This window comes from Octopus bimaculoides, chromosome 23 (genome assembly GCF_046866305.1).
Source record: "Octopus bimaculoides isolate indiv1 chromosome 23, ASM4686630v1, whole genome shotgun sequence".
NCBI classification, from domain to species: domain Eukaryota; kingdom Metazoa; phylum Mollusca; class Cephalopoda; order Octopoda; family Octopodidae; genus Octopus; species Octopus bimaculoides.
The window spans coordinates 7404241-7425691 of record NC_142950.1 but is presented as its reverse complement, the minus strand read 5'-3'; the positions used below and the strand labels follow the sequence as shown (position 1 = coordinate 7425691).

At 38.7% G+C, this 21451-nt stretch overlaps 1 protein-coding gene across 10 annotated transcripts in view; it reads left to right on the top strand.

The window, feature by feature from the left end:
* The window catches only part of LOC106869056 (serine/threonine-protein kinase Sgk1), a 213220-nt gene that overhangs the window by 97913 nt on the left and 93856 nt on the right, over positions 1 to 21451 (top strand). Inside the window, exon 1 of one of the 10 annotated variants that reach the window (XM_089340074.1) lies at positions 8328 to 8607. The exons of 8 other annotated variants lie outside the window; for them this stretch is intronic. In XM_089340074.1, coding sequence (XP_089196200.1) covers positions 8542 to 8607 — 66 coding nt within the window. In that variant the 5' untranslated portion in view covers positions 8328 to 8541. Of the gene's footprint in view, positions 1 to 8327; positions 8608 to 21451 lie in introns of those variants that run through there. One more of the 10 variants, XM_089340073.1, reaches the window with a different exon arrangement.

The following is a 21451-nucleotide window of genomic DNA, read 5'->3' as shown; positions in this document are numbered from 1 at the left end:
GAGGTACTCATGCTGGTGACATGTAAGAGGCAGCTGTGTCAGTGACACGTGAGAGGCACTTGTGCCAGTGACACATAGCAGACACCTGTGCAGGTGACACGTGAGACACACCCATGCCAATGACATGTAAGAGGCATCTGTGTTGGTGACACGTAAGAGGCATCCATGCTGGTGATACTTGAGAAGTACCCAGCACACTATAGGAGGCACCCGTGCCAGTGACACGCGAGAGGTACTCAGTACAATACAGAGTGGTTGGCATTAGGAAGGGCATCTAGCAGTTGAAACGAAGCCAAAACAGATTGTAGCCTGGTGCAGCTCACTGGCTGACCAGTTCCAATCAAACCCTCTAACCCATGCCAGCATGGAAAACAGATGCTAAAGGATGATGATGATAAGGGCAGACTCTACAAAATGTTGGTTTAAACATTAGGCACAAAATATTTACTCCTGGGCACCTGTGTGCTGTATTGTCTAGGAAGAAGTATGGCAGCAGCTGGCATCGTTATAATTAGTGTCAGACAAGATCGTAATTATCGTTTACAATGAAGTGTTTCTTGAGTAATCTGTGACGAACTCTCTTTCAGATCAAAGATGATTATTTATTTATTTATTTGTCTTTCTACTTGTTTCAGTCATTTCACTGTGGCCAGGCTGGGGCACTGTCTTGAATTTTTAATTGAAGGAATCTACCACAGTATTTATATATTTTTTTTTTTAAAGTCTAGTACTTATTCTATCAGTCACATTTGCTGAACCACAAAGTTACAGGGGCGTAAACACACCAACACTAGTTGTCAAGTGGTGGTGTAGAACAAACATAGACACATAGCCACACACATGTAGATTATATATATGTAATGATGGGCTTCTTTCATAAAGATGAAAGGCAAAGTCGACCTCGGCGGAAATTGAACTCAGAACGTGAAGACAGACGGAATACCGCTAAGCATTTCGCCCGGCGTGCTAACGATTCTGCCAGCTCACCGCCTTAATAATCTTTTCTGTTATAGGCACAAGGCCTGAAATTTTTAGTAATAATAATAACATAGTGCATGTGACCAAGTTGGACTCACTTGGGAGTGACAACTAAGCTCTGAGATTTATCAAGATTATTCCTCACAGTATGGCGATGTATAATTCAAGGCAGATGTCCTGATGCAATACCAGGCAGTGGCTCTCATGGCTTCTGATCTTAACTGATTGGAAGTGTTGACGTGCATATGTTTTGTCTTTGTGTAAAAGATGGGCTACAACAAATATTCTGCTCAGTACCACAGATCTGCTTCTTTGATTCCTGGGCCAGGCTGTGTGTTGTGTGCTTGAGCAAGACACTTTATTTCATGTTGCTCCAGTTCACTCATCTGTAGAAATAAGTTCCAACATCACCAGTACCAAGATGTATCGGCCCTTGCCTTTCCCTTGGATAACATTAGTGGCATGGAGAGGGGAGGCTGGTATGCATGGGTGACTGCTGGTCTTCCATAAACAACCTGTGCCTTGGATGGGAACTTTCTCCCTTTCCCTTTAATTCAAAGTAGATTTAGCTGCCATTTCTAGCATGCTGAGTAATTACAAGAAAAAAAGTGCCTTGGTGGCTCCTAATGCTGAGGTACATTCAGGAGTAAGAATTCCAGAAGAGATGAGGAGATTTCCCTTAATTGACTTTCTCTAGACCATGTTGATCATATTAAAAGCCAAGGAACAAAAAAGGAAAAACTTGACCTTTGGAATATGTATCTTATCATCATTATCATCATCTTTATTATTTTAATAGTTAATTTTCCATGTGGGTTGGCTATGTTTGTAGCATGTATAACATACTATAAATCTTCATGGTCTTATATTGTAATCTTATCTTGCGAGACCCAGCATCTGCACATCTGACCTCCACCATCTCTTTCGATGTCTTTAACTGTTTTGAATGATGATGATGATGATAATCGTAACCCTTTCTACTTTGGGTACAAGGCCTGAAATTTTGGTGGGTGGGTGGTGAGGAGGATAGTCGATTGCATCGACCCCAGCACTCAACTGGTACTTATTTTATTGACCCCGAAAGGATGAAAGTTGTGCCCAGCAGAATTTGAACTCAGAATGTAAAGACACATGAAATGCCACCAACCATTTTGACTGGCATGCTAACCATTCTGCCAGCTTGTCACCTTAATGATAATAATAATAATAATAATAATAACAATAATAATAACAACAACAACAACAACAACAATAATAATAATGATAATAATAACAATAATAATAATGACAATGATATCAGCATTATAATTATTATTACTTATTTATTTATTTATTGCCTGCAGTGGGGGCTAAACATAGAGGGGACAAAAAAGGACAAACAAAGGAATTAAGTTAATTACATCGACCCCAGTGCGTAACTGGTACTTATTTAATCGACCCCGAAAGGATGAAAGGCAAAGTCGACCTCGGCGGAAATTGAACTCAGAATGTAACGGCAGATGAAAGACCGTTAAGCATTTCATCCGGTGTGCTAACGATTCTGACATCTCCCCCCTCCCCCCTAATAATAATTATTATTAATGAAAAAGATAGAGGAAGGAAGGGTTAGGGTTAGGGAAAAGAATAAAGGAACTAAAAAGGCATTCTTTAATTTCATGTGTTTTGACAATTTCAGTAATCATCATCATCATCATCGTCATCATCATCATCATCATCATCATCGTTATCCTTCTATCTACAGAAAAGTGTTTTTGTTAGAAAACCTTGTCTCAAGGGTCTTTGTGTGAAGGTCATATCTTTTTAATTTCCCATGCCACACTTCGTTTCAAATTACATTCATAAGCCGTGGACTTTCTGGATTAGTGATTAAATTTGACCTCCACTTCCCCCCCCCCTCCCAGCAGGAACACCACCACCACCACCACCACCACCCACAGCAGATTTTTGCTTTTGCCCACCGCATCAAACACACCTTTCCCCTCTCACCTATAAAAGTTTCATTCCATGTTTTGTTTTCAATTTTATTCTAATCATGCCTCGTGTTTATTGCTTCTAGAAGATTCTTGGCATTTTAGCATTTATATCCCTAGAAACTGTTTTTGCCAAACCTGAACGGTAAAGATCAGATATTTATTGGTTAGCAGTCTTTCTTTCTTTCTTTCTTTCTAGTTTTGCTCTTTTTTCTTTTCTTTTTTTTTTTTTTTTTGGTTTTAACATTTGAATTTTATTTAAGCATTAAAATAAATTTTATCAGTCATATTGCTTTCAGTCAAATATTAAAATTTTTTTTTTCTTTCTTCAAATTCAATAAACTGATAAAGCAGTCATCTAATGCCATGTCGAATATTTGCCGGATTTTCTTTAATTTTTTCTTATTATTAATCATTATTGCTTTTATTTTTCATCTCGTAATTAATAGCAAACTTGTTAGGATACAGGGAAACATTTTTATGTATTATAATGAATTAAATTTCTACCTCAAGTATTTCAGGTCGTCTTTGGACAAGATATTCCATTTGTCACATTTGAACTTGGTTGTTAAATGATTTCCATTTTGTAGAATTGTGAAGGCAGCTAGCTTACTGGTTAGGGTGTTTGGTTGACAATTGTAAGGTTGTGAGTTTAATTCCCAGTTTCATGTTGTGTCCTTGAGCAATGAACTTTACTTCACTGTGTTCTCGTTCACTCATCTGTCAAAATTAGGGCAGCAGTGGTTAAAAGCTGTACAACAGACTGAGTCAAGCCTTATCAGTATCGGAATAGAGATATTTAACCCTTTCGTTACCAACCCAGCTGAAACCAGCTCTAGCTCTGAGTACAAATGTCTTGTTTTCATAAGTTTTGAATTAAAATCTTCCACCAAACCTTAGTCACAATTTATGTTCCTAACACTAGCTTAATGATAACTACGTAAATAGGGCGTGGGAATGCATAATTTTGAAAGGCTTACTTGTGGCCACTACCATCATCATCATCAGCAGTGTTTTAATATCTACTTTTCCATTGGTCAAACAAAACTTGTTCATGCCAATTGTTTTATGGCCAGATGCTCCTCCTGTCACCAACCCTCATCTGTTTCCATGCATGGTTGCATTTCCAAGCAACAAACAGCTCAATGGTTAGACATATTTTTGCAGAAGATTGTAAACAAACACCACCGCTTGTATGGTGGTGACTTTTGTTTACTATTAGCTCACACATGTAATAAGCATGGGCATGGCTGTGTGGTTAGAAGTCTACTTCTTAATCGCTTGGTTTTAGGTTCAGTCTCACTGCATGGAAGCTTGGGGCAAGTTTTTTTCTATTGTAACCCTGGGTTAACCAAAGCATTATGAGAGGATCTTGCAGAAAGAAGCCCATTGTATGTGTATGTGTGTATATATGTATATGTATGTGTGTGTGTGTGTGTGTTTACATGTTTGTGTGATTTTATATGTGTGTTAATGTTTGTATGGTTGTATATATGTGTATGCATTTATGTATGTGTGAGTGTTTGTGTGTGCATGTGTGTGTGTTGCTGTCTCTTTGCCTTGGCAACGCATGATGTGACAGCATCATGCAAGCATTGTCTTTCGTTTCCAATCTTTTGTGGAAACATGTATGTCTATTCGTGGAGAAACAGAGACATTACCCCACTTGGGAACAGGTGAAAGTTCGTAACAGGAAGGACATCAGAATGTAGCAAATCTTGCCTCAACAAATTCCTTCCAACCCATGCAAGCATGGCAAAGTGGACATTAAAACAATAATGACGACGATGATAATGATGGTGATGATAGCAAGACAAGAGATTGACACACACAGACACACTTGATCTTACCCTCATCAGACAATACATCTTTTTACTTCTTCAACTCCCTTTTTTTTTTTACTACGTCACCGATTATACTCCCCAACTGTTATTCTATAGAATACTCTGGTCCATTAAATAGGAAGACCTTCTTCCATGCTTTCTTTATTTTTGAGCATGAAATTAAATAATTTAAGAACTTCTGTTATCTGTTGCATAAAGTTGATATGGCTTTAATGCTGTCAAATCATGAATAAAACTATTCACAAGAAATGCTCCTTATCCAATGCACTCTAAAACGATATGTATTAAGATTACAGCTGCCGTTTCCTTCAGCAGACGGAATTTGATTATGACAGACACAATATAGCACAGGAATTGAGAAGAGTTACATGCTCTATTGTAGTTATTAGATGTATTAGCAATTGATATTTATAGCAAAATATACAGGGCTGGTTGCAAGTGTTAAAATATTGAAACTGTGACTAAATCAGAAAAAAAGATGGCATGACTATGTGGTAAGAAGCTTGCTTTCCAACCATGTTGTTCCAGGTTCAGTCCCACTATATGGTACCTTGGGAAAGTGTCTTCTATTATAGCCTTGGACTGACCAAAGCTTTGTCAGTGGATTTCATAAATAGAAACGGAAAGAAACCTATCGTGTGTGTGTGTGTGTGTAAAAAAATGAAATTGTCGCTGCAAAAAAGCAATAACAACAACTTAAGACCAGCAGTTTTGGGGAAGGGGATAAGTTGGTTAGGTGAGCCCTAGTTTTTAGCTTGTACTTATTTTATCAACCCCAGAAGGATGAAAGGCAAAGTTGGCCCCGACTACATAAAATCAGAAAACATGCCACCTAGCACTTTTTCCAATAACAACTCTGCCAGCTCACCACCTTAAAAACAATAATAGCAGTAATAATAATAATAATAATAATAATAATAATAATAATAATAATAATAATTTCAAATTTTTCCACAAGGGCAGCAGTTTTGGGGGAGGGGATGAGTCATTTACATTGATCCCAGTGTTTAACTGGTACTTATTTTATAGACCCTGAAAGGTAAAGTCAACCTTAGCAGAATTTGAACTCAGAACGTAGCGACAGACAAAATACCACTAAGCATTTTGTTCAGCATGCTAACGATTCTGCCAGCATGCCACCTTAAAAATAATAATAATAATAATAATAATAATAATAATAATAACAATAATCATTATCCTTTCAACAGGAAGCACAAGGCCTCAAATTTAGGGGAAGGGATTAAGTTGATTACATCAACCTCAGTGTGTAACTGGTACTTATTTAATCGACCCCCGAAAGGATGAAAGGCAATGTCGGCCTAGGCAGAATTTGAACTCAGAACGTAGCAGCAGACGAAATACTGCTAAGCACTTCGCCCAGCGTGCTGACACTTCTGCCAGCTACACTACCCTACCTTATTAATAATAATAATAATAATAATAATAATAATAATAATAATCTTTCTATCAACAGATATAAATTTGAGTTCAAATAGATTGTTGAGAAAAATAACATAGAAATCTAATAATATATATATATAACTAAAACAAATGTTAGGGTGTCATGCATGATAGTGAAAACTTTCTGGCAATTTTTTAATGGGAAGGAAATGTTCGTGCATTTATCATTATAATAATAATGACGTCATATGTATGTCTGTGCGTCTGATCTCACTTCTGTCTCAACTACCATATGCTGTTATTGTCTCTGTTTAATCACCCAAATCTATCAACTAAATCCTTTTCACTATCTTCTCTCCATAAACTTAGGTTTTGTATTTATTTATTTTTTTTTATATTTGTCTTTGTATTTCCATGTACTTATAAAAAGCAAGTTTATATGTTGATCGCTAATTTCACTAGATAAAATTGGTAATAAGTTATTTTCTTTTTTTTTTAAAGTTTTTTTTTTTTTTTTGTGTGTTTTCAATTTATCTGACCTCTGCTATGCTTGCTATGGCCTTTTTTTTTTTTTTTCCTGAAAACAAGTTTAGGAGTTGGGGTTAAATTAACTTTACAGCTTCCACACTTTATTTCAATCAACTATATCTACCTTTACTCATCTATATTCCCCACTCAATCAGATACATCTCACCAACTATACCCACCAATCTTTACTCATTTGCACCCTCCTTAAATCAACTATATCCATCTTTACTCATCTATATACTCCTTCAATCATCTCTATCCCTATCAATCACCACCACTCACTCACTCTCTCTCTCTCTCTCTCTCTCTCTCTCAATTTGAGACAGTGCTAATGCTCCATTTCACCTACTTAATATGTCAGATGTCAATAAGTTTTGAGTTTAATTCATTCTGCTACAGCCTAGAGTACCGAGAAACATTAGCATGTTGTAACAACTCAGCAGCTGTTAATATATTCTATATCATGAATGTATGTATATTGTTCAGTAATTTACATGTCTGGAGTATGTTGTAGATTCCATATCAGGTAAACATCAAATAGTAATTGTAGGAAAATGTTATTCCATATTATCATATGAAGAACAGGTTACTAGTTCTCTGTTTTGATAGAAATCTGAAAATTTACGAAAGACTATGAAATATATTAAAGAGCTAGCCATCGTCCATGAACAAGTACAGCGCTATAATACATACTATGCTTTTGTTAGCTCTTTTAGATGCTTACGTAGTCACAAACAGGTGTGCTGTTCACTTGTATTTTCAGGATGGGTTGAGCGAGCTCGACTCAATGAGTTCACAATGTTCCTTACAAATACTAACCATGACTGACAGTCAGACCTAATATTCCAGCAGGCAAAGTAATGCTTCTGTCTGTGGCCCCCAAAATCTAGTTTGTAATTTTGACAAATGCCCCCACTGGAAGAACAAGTGTTTTGGATAGCGTGGACGCCATAGCCGTCGTTTGTTGTTGAAGTGTTCATGTTCGGAGTTTCAGTGAGAATAGGAATTCACATGTGGTTCCTGGACACGTGCATAAACAGGCATAGACACCCTCCAAAGTCACATTTACTTTAACTTAGAGACACATACAGGATACAACAAAAGGCAGCAGGCTGGCAGAAATGTTAGCATTCCAGACGAAATGCTTAGGTCTGAGAATTGAAACCATGACCTTGCTAATCATGAGTGCAACACCTTAATCATTAGGTCACAGACCTTCACTGCCTTTTATATCACTATTATTACCAAATCCACTCACAAGGCTTTGGTCGGCCCGAAACTATAGGAGAAGATATGTGCCCCTAGGTGCCACACAATGGGACTGAACCCAGAGCCATGTGGTTGGGAAGCAAACTTCTTACCTCCTTCACAGCCATGCTTGTTGTCTGTCTACTAAATTCACTCATAAGGCTGCGTTAAAAAAAAAATATTTACCCAAAAATACCATACAGTGGGATTGAACTAAAAACCTCATGGTTGCAAAACAAGCTTCTTAACTACACACACAGCCATGCCCTGCACCTGTGTTTTGTATAAAATTCTTTTTTTTTTTTTTTTTTTTTTTTTTTTTTTTTTTGTTTCTGTTTTTGTGACAATTCATGTTATCAAGTTTGCTGATTTATCAGCTGAGGTGAGGCTAAGATAGCTACCGGTGTTTAGGGAGATGAGGTGATAGAACTGAGGTGAATCTGCTGACCGAATAGTAATTCACAATCAAAACAGAAAATCTTTTTCTGTTTTAATCACATCACATCGTAACAGCCATTACGTCTCAACGCTTTTGCTTTGGTACACAGTAAGATCTCTCTTATGTTTCAAAGATGTTTTCTCTTGGAGAATTTTTATCAAGAACTCCTAGTTCAAAGAGTAAAAAGGGCTTCCAGCAGGTAAATATATGAATTAATTTTTGAACCAGTTACCATGTATACTTATTAATTGCTGTAATTACTTCTTCTTTTTATTGGTTTTTAATTATACAAAGACTTGCTAGATAAGGGTGTTACAGTTAAAACTGGGTCTGTTCTAGTCAGAGAATTTTACTTGTGAAGGTGCACGGTTCAGTGGTTAGTGTGTCAGGCTTACAATTGTGAGTTTGTGAGTTCGATTTCCAGACCAGGCTGTGTTGTGTTCTTGTGCAAGACACTTTATTTCATATTGCTCTAGTTCACTCAACTGTATAATTAAGTTGCAATGTCACAGGTGCCAAGTTGTATCGGCCCCTTTGCTTTTCCCTTGGACAACACCACTGGCATGGAGAGGAGGAGACTGGTATGCATGGGTGACTTGGTCTTCAACAAACTGACTTGTACTTAGGTGCAATCCCATGGTCATTCTTGACTGAAGGGGTCTTTACCCTTTAATATTTTACTTATTTTCTTCCTAGCTGTTTATTTCCCAGCATTAAATCTGATAATTTACAAATAATCTACATCTCCTTTACTAAGTTAACAGCCTTCTAGTACTTACTCTCTCTCTCTCTCTCTCTCTCTCTCTCTCTCTCTCTCTCTCTCTCTCTCTCTCTCTCTCTCTCTCTCTATCTCTATCTATCTATCTCCTGCTGTCTCTATCTCTCTTCATTTCTATACTTCAGTGAACGTGTCCATATGTTAGACAATCTGTACAATTCTGTTAAAAGTGTTAGCCTTCAGTCAAGCATTTATTAGTACTGATAGTTGCTTAAATACTGTACACTGTGTCTTTGTGTTTTGTTGAAACAGTTGGCAGCTCTCCTTCGTTATATTGTCTCTATATTTTGGCAGACAATGCAAAAAAAAAAAAGAGACCAACCACTTTTCAATGTTTGTGTGGGTGTGGGTGTGTGTTTGTGGTTAAAAGTTATAGGCTTGGCTATGTGTTTAAGAAGCTTGCTTTCCCAAAATATGGTTTTGTGTTCAGTCCTACTGCGTAGCATCTACAAGTGTCTTCTACTATAGCCCCTGCCTGACCAAAGTTAGTTTCTTTGGTGCAAAGAAACTGAAACAAGCCTGTTGTGTGTGTGTGTGTGTGTGTATACACACACATATGCACACACATGTAGATAGATAGATAGATATACCTATATCTCTTTCTCTTTTACTTGTTTCAGTCATTTGACTGTGGCCATGCTGGAGCACCGCTTTTAGTCGAGCAAATAAACCCCAGGACTTATTCAATGGAAGCCTAGTACTTATTCTATCGGTCTCTTTTGCTGAACCGCTAAGTTACGGGGACGTAAACACACCAGCATCGGTTGTCAAGCGATGTTGGGGGAGACAAACACAGACACACAAACATATACACACACATACATATACATGACGGGCTTCTTTCACCCATATACACCCATTTCCTATTTTTCTCTCTTCAATCACATTATTTACATAGACATATTCATATGCAAAATATAACTTTCAGTGTTGGCTCTAATTTCTAAAGAAATTCTGTAGAGATTACTTAAAAAAGAAATAATGATGATGGTATTTTTAATCCTGTATATCTCAACTTTAATTAGAAAGACTCGGAAGCAATAATAACACTTCACTTAACCTTCCAACTATGAGACCCATGCGAATCCAAAGTCCCAGTCTTTGAGTAAAGCAGTTACACTAACAATGCTAATAACAGAATGCATAAATAAGTTTGCTTTAAACTACCAACATTTGAAAGTTTTGATATATTAACTTTAACTTACCAACGGCTGAAGGTTTTGATATAAACTTTTAGCTGATGATGTTCAAACTGTTTTCGTTAATTGATTCTGTCATCAAAGCAAGTGTTTGAGATAAGTTAATGATCAGATCATGGAGTGAAGGAGTTAGAGACATCTCTTGTCAAGGTAAGAAAAAATAAAAGAGGCTAATGATAGGATATAACTGTCCACTGTTGACATATTCTTTATAATGCTTGGAGGTCTACGACCATACTACAGGCTCATTGATACTGATTGGATGCTGTGCTGTCTTTAACACTTCTCCTGACCAAAACATTTTCATGAGTTTGTCCTAAATGTCCATGTTTGTTTTCAGACTTTTTTAGTTAGCTTGTTTTGACAATTCTGAACAGAATAAAGTTTTCCTTTAATATATCCTGAGATACAGTAATGGATGAAAATAATCGGGTATGTCCATCAAAATTCCAGGTTTATGACCCTTGTGCCAGTGGCACGTAAAAGCACCTACTACACTCTCGGAGTGTTTGGCGTTAGGAAGGGCATCCAGCTGTAGAAACTCTGCCAGATCAGATTGGAGCCTGGTGCAGCCTGCTGGCTTGCCAATCCTCAGTCAAATCGTCCAACCCATGCTAGCATGGAAAGCGGACGTTAAACGACGATGATGATGATGATGATGATGATGATGATGATTTGTAGCTAACCCCAGCATTATAATTGCTTTAAATTTTGACAAAAGGCCAATAATTTTAGGATAGGGAGGCAAGTTGATTGCATCAACCCCAGTACTTCACTGGTACTTTTATTTATCAACCCTATGAAAAGAGAAAAGGCAAAGTTGACGTTGGTAGGATTTGAACTTGGAATGTTAAGAGCCAGAAGAAATGCTGTCCACTGCTCTAACGATTCTGCCAGCTCGCTGCCTTAACCCCCAGCATTTTGGAAGAGGGGGTTAGTCAATTCCATCAGCCCCAGTGCTTCACTGGTACTTATTTGATTGACCCCCCCCCAAAAAAAATGAAAGTCATAGTTAACCTCAGCAGGATTTGAACTTAGAACATGAAGATGAAGGCAATACCACTAAGCATTTTGTCAGGAATGCTAATGATTCTGCCAGATGCCACCTTAGCAATAATAATAATAATAATAATCCTTTCTACTCATGATATTTTGGGGGAGGGAGCTAGTTGGTTATATCATCCCTAGTGCTCGACTGGTACTTATTTCATCGACCCCAAAAAGATGAAAGACAAAGTCAACCTTGGTGGAATTTGAACTCAGAACATAGACAGAAGAATTGCTACCAAGCATTTTGTATGGCATGCTAACGATTCTGCCAGCCTTAAACAAAAATATAAAACAAAAGAAAATATAAATGGTGGCACTAATTCTATTAGGTTTTGCATTTGTCGTTCTTCTAATTGCATTAACACTTCAGCAAAATTAGAAATAAGGATGGCTGTGGTTAAGAAGTGTGTTTCCTAGCCGCATGGTTTCTGGTTCAGTCCCACCATGTGGCACCTTGAGGAGATGTTTTCTGCTGTAATCCTAGGCCAACCATAGCCTTGTGAGTCGATTTGGTAGATGGAAACTAAAAGAAGCCTGTTGTGTGTGTGTGTGTGAGTGATTGTGTCACCTCGTCTTGACATCATTTGATTGTTGTGAATGAATGTCATTTATTTCCAGCATTTTGCAAAAGCGTCTGGTTATGGAGGAATATTCCTCTGTTTAGAATCAGGTGAGGGTTGTTGACAGGAAGGGCATCCAGCCATAGAAAATCAACCTCAATAAATTCTATCCAACCCATGCAAGCATGGAAAAGAGGATGTTAAAACACTGATTCTTCTTCTTCTTATTATTATTATTATTATTATTGTTATTATTATTATTATTATTATTATTATTATTACTATTATTATTATAAATTGATTGGATCCAAGAATTCTCTTGGCTTCCACAATGGCGTAGGAGTGGCAGACTCATGAATGGACTGAATTTTCTCATCAAATGGGTAAAAATTCCATTCTTGTCAATGATATATTATGCCTGAAGAAAGACAAAGAAACGGTTGCAAATTGGCTGAGAATAACCAATAAAAACAGTTGTAAAAACAATCACATGACATACATCTGAAAACGATTTCCACCATGTTGGAAGCAATGAAGTAACATGACAAAGAGCATTCCTACTGGCACTGAAATTAAGGCTTGCGCTAATCTGGGTGAAGAGGTCATGTGACAATTAAATGGTGCAGCAGAATTAAGACTTATGATAATAGCAAGTGACTATGACAGTGAGTCATGTGACTGTATGTACGTGTATATGTATATCTATCAGTGTGTGTGAGAGAGAGAGAGAGAGAGAGAGAGAGAGAGACAGGAGTTAGTATGGAAGAATGACGGGGTAATAATCACTACAAGTTGAATGCTTTATTGCTGGAAACTTCATTTTAACATCGATAAACAAAGCTGTAATCATTCAAATATATTTCAACTGCTAATGGCTTCTGGAAGCAGGCAAACAAAAGCAGCTATTTCAATGCTTATAAACAACACAAGACTAAAACAACAACAACATTTATTATTCTCATTATTGTTAATATTTAGAATTTTTCTTTGTAGGCCTAAATTCATTGAAATTTTGTGATTCTTTTTATTGACATTGTTATATAGACTCATGCATTCCTCAAAACAATTCCATCTGACCCATGCAGGAATAGAAAAGTGGGCATTGAATGGTGATGGTGTCTCATAGGACACACATGTTGTGGTTTAGGGCAGCGTTACCCCAACCTTTTTACCCTTGTGTAACCCTTAAAATAAATTACATGTCTCAAGGAACCCCTGCACAAAAAAAAAAACTATCTACCATATCTTTCTCATATTTTTTTCATCATAGTTCACATGGTAAATATATATATATATATATATATATGAGGTCGTTGCCAGTGCCGCTGGACTGGCACCTGGGCAGGTGGCACATAAAAAACACCATTTTGAGTGTGGTCGTAGCCAGTACCGTGTGACTGGCCCTCATGCCGGTAGCACGTAAAAGCACCCACTACACTCTCGGAGTGGTTGGCATTAGGAAGGGCATCCAGCTGTAGAAACTGCCAGATCAGATTGTAAGCTAATGAAATTCATTACTTAATTTCTTGTTCCCTTGTCATTTATTTAATCTCTTATACACATACACACACACACAGTTGACATGTCCCTTAACCCCCTGAGGTCCGTGGGGTGCTGGAGCCATGCAACGTTTCGAGGGTGAGAAAGCCTGACAGAGCTAATCCCTTTCTAGGCTAAACCCATTTCTACAGCTGAGGGGACTGGAGCAACGTGAAATGAAATGTTTTGCTCAAGAATACAATTGATCGCCCAGTCCAGGGATCGAAACCACAATCTTAGGATTGTGAGTCCAACAGCCTAACCACTAAGCCACGGGACTCTCCACACACACGCGCGCACACACACACACACACACACACACATGAATACAGACTTTTCCTAAATCATGAGATTATTTACTTTCTTCATGGCAGATGCAAAAGATGATAGTGGTGAGGCTGTGGTTGGTGTCGGGGTCTGTTTTATTCATTCAACAGTATTTAGGTCAAAAATATATCCAGAAAGCATAGTGTTGTTTGTTGTAAATAACTGCTCCATTTTTCTATTAGACTTTTTAAAGACTGTTTTACCAAGATATATTGCTGATAAATGGAAGCTGGAACCAGTTGATTTCAAAGATTTTAGCATATTCCTGATTACAGGGTAATTAGCAATGACATTTATGTATAACATTACAGGGCATTTGTATGTTTTAGGATGGGAGTGGGGCAGAAATAGCATTGAATCAACCCCTGACCCAACCTGGCCAACAGTGGTCATTTGACCTATTAGAAATCGCAGTTAAATCTCCTTCAAATCACATCGTAATCTCCTAACCCTTTAGCATTTAAAATGACGATATCTTGCCCAAATATTCCAGCTGTTTTATGCTCAGATCTGCCAGATCTGGCCTCTGACATCTACCTTACAATGCCATTTTAAAAATAAAGAAACACATCATTGAAATCTCAAAGCTACAAGATAATGTACGATTAATTCAAAACACTGTGGATAAATGAGCATAATACTTGACAATAATCTGAAAGCTAAAGGGTTGAATTAGCCATATCTGGCTCAAATGTCCCACCTATTTTATGTTCAAACGAACCAAATCCAGCCCCTCACACCTACCCCACAATGTCCTTCCAAAAATAAACAATCACATTATGGAAATCTCTAGCTTGAAAATAATGCATGATTAATTCAAAACAATGTGAATAAATGATCAATACATTTGATGGAGTAATTTGAATGCTAAAGAGTTAAACCAGCCATATCTGACCTCTCACACCTACCCTTCAATGTCATTCTAAAAACATACAATCACATCATCAAAATCTTTAAGCTCCTGGATAATGCATGATTAATTGAAAATGATGTGAATAAACGAACAATACATTTGACAGAGTAATTTCAATGCTAAAGGGTTAAATATGGACATATTAGAATATGTAGTTTTTCTCAAAAGTAAATAAATAAATAAAATAAATAAATAAATAAATAAATGGCGGACATGGCTGTGTGGGGGAGAAGCTTGCTTTGCAGCCATGTAGTTTTGTGTTCAATCCCACTGCAAAGCACCTCAAGCAAGTGTTTTCTACTATAGTCTTGGGCTGACCAGTGCCATGAATTTGGTAGATAGAAATTGCATGGAAGCCTGTTGTGTGTGTGTGTGTGTGTTTGGCCCTTCTACTGCTTGATAACTGGTGTTGGTTTGTTTACGTTCCCAGAGCTTAGCAGTTCAGCAAAAGAGATTGATAGCATAAGTATCAGATTTTCCAAAATGTAATTTCTAGGGTCAGATTTTACGTTTTTTTTAGCAGATCCTTCAAGACAATGCCCCAGCATGGTCGCAAGCCACTGACTGAAACAACTAAATGATAAATAAAAAAAAAAATTAAAATATAAAAGACAGGATAGCAGCAGTTAAAATAACTGTGATAATAAGTTTGCTTCCTAGTCACATAGTTCCAGGTTCAATCCCACTGCTTGAACAGGTGTCTTCTACTATAGCCTCTGGTTGACCATAGGCCTGTGAGTGGATTTCACAGACGGAAACTGAAAGAAGCCTGTCATATATATGTGTGAGTGTCTTTGTGTCTGTATTTGTCCCCCATTTGACAACCAGTGTTGGTTTGTTTACATCCTGGGGTTCATTTATTCAACTAAAAATTCTTCAAGGCAATGCCCCAGTATGACTGCAGCCTAGTGACTGAAACAAGCAAAAGGTAAAAGATAAATGATAAAAATATATGTCGACTCAAAACTGGACTGACCTGGGGCTAAACAAACTACAATAATGAAGCACATTTGAATCCCATGTCTTACACACGTACTCACACACACACAAATGAAATAAATGTTCTAAGAGTTAGTACTTTAGTGGCATGATAAGATATCTTGCTGAATCTGTCCATGTGAAAACTGTTTCTTAGTCTTCTATTAAGCGTGGTCTTTGTACACTTACAACAGATGTTCAGTCGAGGACACCAAACAGATTGTAGGTTGTTTGTTAATTTTAATATTTCAATCTCCTGATTTAACCATCAACTCTGTCACCTTCTATTTCTCTTACATTTCTGTGTGATGATAGAAAAAAGAAAATTATGTCCCACTGATTTTGTCTGGGAAGGTCTGCAAATGCTGTCTTAGGTGGCGGAGGAAATTTTTCCTTCTCTCTTCCTCTGACAAATTAATGAAAAGGACTGAAAGACTTATGTTATCACAATGAATCTATCTCATATAGACGAAGATACACATTTCCTCGTATATTACACATGTGTAGCTCAGTGGCTAGAGCTTCAGGCTCACAATCATGAGGTAGTGAGTTTGATTCCTGGACTGGGCTGTGTGTTGTGTACTTGAGCAAGACACTTTATTTCATGTTGCTCCAGTTCACTCAGCTGTAGAAATGAGTTGCGACGTCACTGGTGCCAAGCTGTATCGGCCTTTGCCTTTTCCTTGGATAACACAGGTGGCATAGAGAGGGAAGGTTGACATGCATGGATGACTGCTGGTCATCCATAAAAACAACCTTAGCCAGACTTGTGCTTGGAGGGTAACTTTCCAAGTGCAATCCATTGGTCATTCATGGCCAAAGAGAATCCTGGTTTTCCTGGGCTTAGTGGTTAGGGGTGTTCTTCTCATAAGCATGTAATTGTGATTTCAATTCCTGAATCGGACAGCACATTGTGTCCTTGAGCATGATACTTCATTTCAATGTTGCCCCAGATTACTCAGCTAAAAATTAGTACCAGTTGTGTGTTCTTGCAACTATCTGTCTGCCTGTCTCTTTCTCTTTCTCTCTCTCTCTCTCTCTCTCTCTCTCTCTCTCTCTCTCTCTCTCTCTCCAGCCATCCCATCCCAGATATTCTACTGGCTCAATACTAGGAAAGACAAGAGGGTATCCATGTCTGCTTGTAACACTACATTGGCATCTAAAGCAAGTATTTAAAGCATGGTCGACCATGCCAGGCCATACTTGCTTGCGACAGACAGCTATACTAATGACTCTGTAATATGTTTACATTCAGCTACGTTCTATTTTGTTTTTGTTAATACAAAGAGGAAAACAGCTCCCATAACTTTTGGGGATTTTGTCCTCAGCTGGGAATTCAGGCACAAATTGACTAATGTCAGCATGGAGCTAATGGTCAGTTTGAATTACCACGAAATAATTGTTGGGAAAAACAGATGTTGATAGGAATAGAGTTACAGATATGTAATGAATTCTTGGAAAGTAACATTATGAAAAATATTAAATACGGAATGTCAGACATGAAATGGTACAAGTGAGAGTTAGGTGTGTTAAGTGGGTTTGATCATGTGACATAGCTACCTTATCCAGTTATTTCTAATCTACACTTGAGGAATGCATCATCATCACCATCATCATTTAGTGTTTGTTTTCCATGCTTGTGTAGGGAAAACAGTTTGACTGAAGCTGGTAAGTCAGAGAGCTGCACCAGGTTCCAGTCTGTTTTTGGCTCGGTTTCTATGACTGGATGCCCTTCCCTAATGCCAACCGCTCCAGAGAGTATACTTGGTGTCTGTTACGTGTCACCAGCACAGGTGCCTTTTATGCATCACCGGCACAGGTGCCTTGTATGCGTCACTGGTACGAGTGCCTCTTATGCATCACCGGCACAGGTGCCTTTTACGTGTCATTGGTATGGGTGCCTTGTATGCATCACTGGTATGGGTGCCTCTTAGGCATCACTGGCACAGGTGCCTTTTACATGTCACTGGCATGGGTGCCTTTCATGTTCGCCGGCATGGAAGCCTTTCATGCGTCACCAAGACAGGTTCCTTTTATGTGTCACTGGCGCTGGCCATGGCTCTGAAAAAAACATCACTCCCACAACCTCACATCACTCCCACAACCCCACATCACTCCCACAACCCCACATCACTCCCACAACCCCACATCACTCCCACAACCCCACATCACTCCCACAACCCCACATCACTCCCACAGCCCCACATCACTCCCACAGCCCCACATCACTCCCACAGCCCCACATCACTCCCACAGCCCCACATCACTCCCACAACCTCACATCACTCCCACAGCCGCACATTACTCCCACATCACTCCCACAACCCCACATCACTCCCACAACCCCACATCACTCCCACAACCCCACATCACTCCCACAACCTCACATCACCACCACAGCCACACATCACTCCCACAAATCCTCATCACTCCCACATCATTCTTTCTCTTCAATTCTTTTCTACTCTAGGCACAAAGCCTGAAATTTTGGGGGAGGGGCCAGTCGATTAGATTGACCCCAATACGCAACTGCTACTTAATTTATCAACCCTGAAAGGATGAAAGGCAAAGTCAATCTCGGCGGAATTTGAACTCAGGACCTCTAAGCGTTTCGCCCAGCATGCTAACGTTTCTGCCATCTCGCTGTCTTTTCTCTTCAATTCTTTCATCAATTACAGCCTTAAAACTCAAATGACATTAGTTTCCTTGCCACTCCCACACACTACCTCCCGCCCTCCATCCCTCTCCATCCTCAGACAAAGGTCAAGAGCCTGAAACATTAGATTCTTCACGCCTCAATGACGTGAAGAATTCTAGAATTCTAGAATTCTCCTGTGTATCACAAAAAGGTTATGACCTTTTTTGCACTTATGACCTTTTTTTGCACTTATGACCTTTTTTGCACTTATGGCTTAAGAAGGAAAATATGTGGATGCAGGCGTAGCTCTGCAGTAACAACATGAAGACGAGGGAAATACAAACCCACTCACACACACACACACACACACATATACACGCAGACACACGCACAAGCATTTCTCTGCCAATATATTTGAGAAGGGAGGGAACTCTACGTCTCATTTTCTTCTGATCATGAAAGCCAGCTGACTTGATCTCTCTCTTTCTCTATCTCTCTCTTTCTCTCTCTCTCTCTCTCTCTCTCTCTCTCTCTCTATATATATATATATATATATATATATATATATATATATATATATATATACATATATATATATACATATATATATATCTGTGAGAAATCCATCCGCATGGTTCTGGCTCCGGGTCATTCCCTTTACAAATACTTTCAGGAAGTATCTTCTGCCATAGTCTTGGATTATCGAATAACTTCATTCGTTTAATGTTGGCTTCTCCATGCTATCTTGGGTTGTACAGGGGACTTAGCTAACACAAGATTTTGCAGCTGTGTTCATTCTGTTGTGAATCTGGGAATATGTTGTATAAAAACATTAACTGATCCTCCTGTATTTTCTTTTACCCAAAGCCAGGAACTTTTCAGTACCCGCCTCATATAAACCATCATCATCATCATTGTTTAATGTCCGCTTTCCTTGCTGATATGGGTTGAACAGTTTGACTGAGGGCTGGTGAACCAGATGGCTGCACCAGGCTCCAATCTGATCTGGCAGAGTTTCTACAGCTGGATGCCCTTCCTAATGCCAACCACTCTGAGAGTGTAGTGGGTGCTTTTACATGCAACCAGCATGAGGGTCAGTCAGGCGGTACTGGCGACAGCCACACTCAAAAGGTGTTTTTTATGTGCCACCTGCACAGGAGCCAGTGCAGCAGCACTGGCAACAACCTCGCTCGAATGTTGTTTTTCATGTGCCACCGGCTCAAGTGCCAGGAAGGTGACAATCACGCATGAATGGTGCTTTTTATGTGCCACTAGCATGGGAGCCAGTCAGCGGCCGTGACAACAATCACGCTCGGATGGTGCTTTTAATGTTCCACTGTCACGGGTTATATAGACCCCGCTATGTCAAGATGGACTTGTATATTCTTCCTCACATTTGGATTTTATGTATGCTCTCTCCCACTTGGATTTGATATGTTGCCACATTTATAATATGTCTTTTTTCTGCATTTTCGTGCAGCTGAAGATTGCTCTTCATATTGCATTTAAGGTAATGCTCACATTACTTAAATAAATTGAAGTAGCATGAAACGTGCGTACTGCAATCACTTTTGAAATCCGTGTTGCTTATTGTTTGATATATATATATATATTTACAAGGGGGTGCTGAAAAGTTCCTGGCTTTAAGGGTATTGCGAATGGTTTGGTTGGTGGCCCAACCTTCTGAGATCTTTTACAGGGCTTAGAAAAACTGAAAGACTGCTGTTTGAATCTGAGAGGGGAATATGCTAAATAAAATCACAGTTAACTGATCCTCCTGTATTTTCTTTACAGCTGGGGCCAAGAACTTTTCAGCATTTCCTTGTGTGTGTGTGTGTGTGTGTGTGTGTGCATGCATCTGCACAAACACACAAAAGAATGCACATATATGGTTAAATATTGTGCAAAAAAACACGACAGAAACAGGTGAGGGAACATCAAATAAGGTGTAATAAGTTTGACGCTTAGGAGAAATGGAAAAGTCTTTGTGTTGAGCCTATGTTCTTCTGCAGCAGAAACGAATGAGGAGAGAAAACAGAGAGGGGGGGGGGAACGGAAAGCATCTGGATTAACCATTGCACATGCATGCATGCATGCATACATACATACATACATACATTGTGTGTGTGTGTGTGTGGAAGTGGAATTTTTTTGACAGAAATAACAAAGTTTTTGTATCATCATCATCATCATCATTATTTTAATATCCACTCTTCTCTTCTTGCATGGGTTTGATGGAGTTTATTGAGGTTAATTTTCTATGGCTGGATGCTCTTCCTGTCACCAACCTTTGCCTGTTTCCAAGCCAGGTAATATTTCTCTATTGCCAGATATGTTTTCGCAGAGTATTGGGAACGAATGACATTCATTTACAACAACCACGTGATGTCAAAACAAGAACACACACACACATCTATATATGACAGGGTTCATTCTGAGATTCTGTTGACCAAATCCACTCACAAGGCATTAAGTTGACCCAGGATCATAATAGAAGATGCGTAACCCAGGGTGTCATGCAGTGGGACTATAACAAAAACTATGCAGTTGGGAAGCAAACCACATACCCACGCCTGTACCTGTGGGCTTCAAGACTCAATACAACAAAAACACCACCAACAAAACCCCAGAAGCATGTGTATATTTTGAATCTTATTAGATAAATACTTCTTTCACTCTTCAATAAATACTTTATTGATATTTCATGCTTTGCTGTATCTCACAGTGAGAGATAAGCTTAGTCGGCTTTAACAACCACTTCAATGAGAGCTGAGAGTTCCCTCCCTTCTCAGAGATATTCACAGAAAAAAATTTATTATTATTATTATTATTATTATTATTATGGTTAAGGCAGTGAGCTGGTAGAATTGTTAGCGTGCTGGGCAAAATGCATAGCAGTATTTCGCCCGTCGCTACATTCTGGGTTCAAATTCCGCCGAGGTTGACTTCGCCTTTCATCTTTTCAGGGTTGATTAATTAGGTTCCAGTTACGCACTGGGGCTGATGTAATCGACTTAATCTCCTCCCCCAAGCTGCCCTTGTGGCAAAAATTTAAAATCCT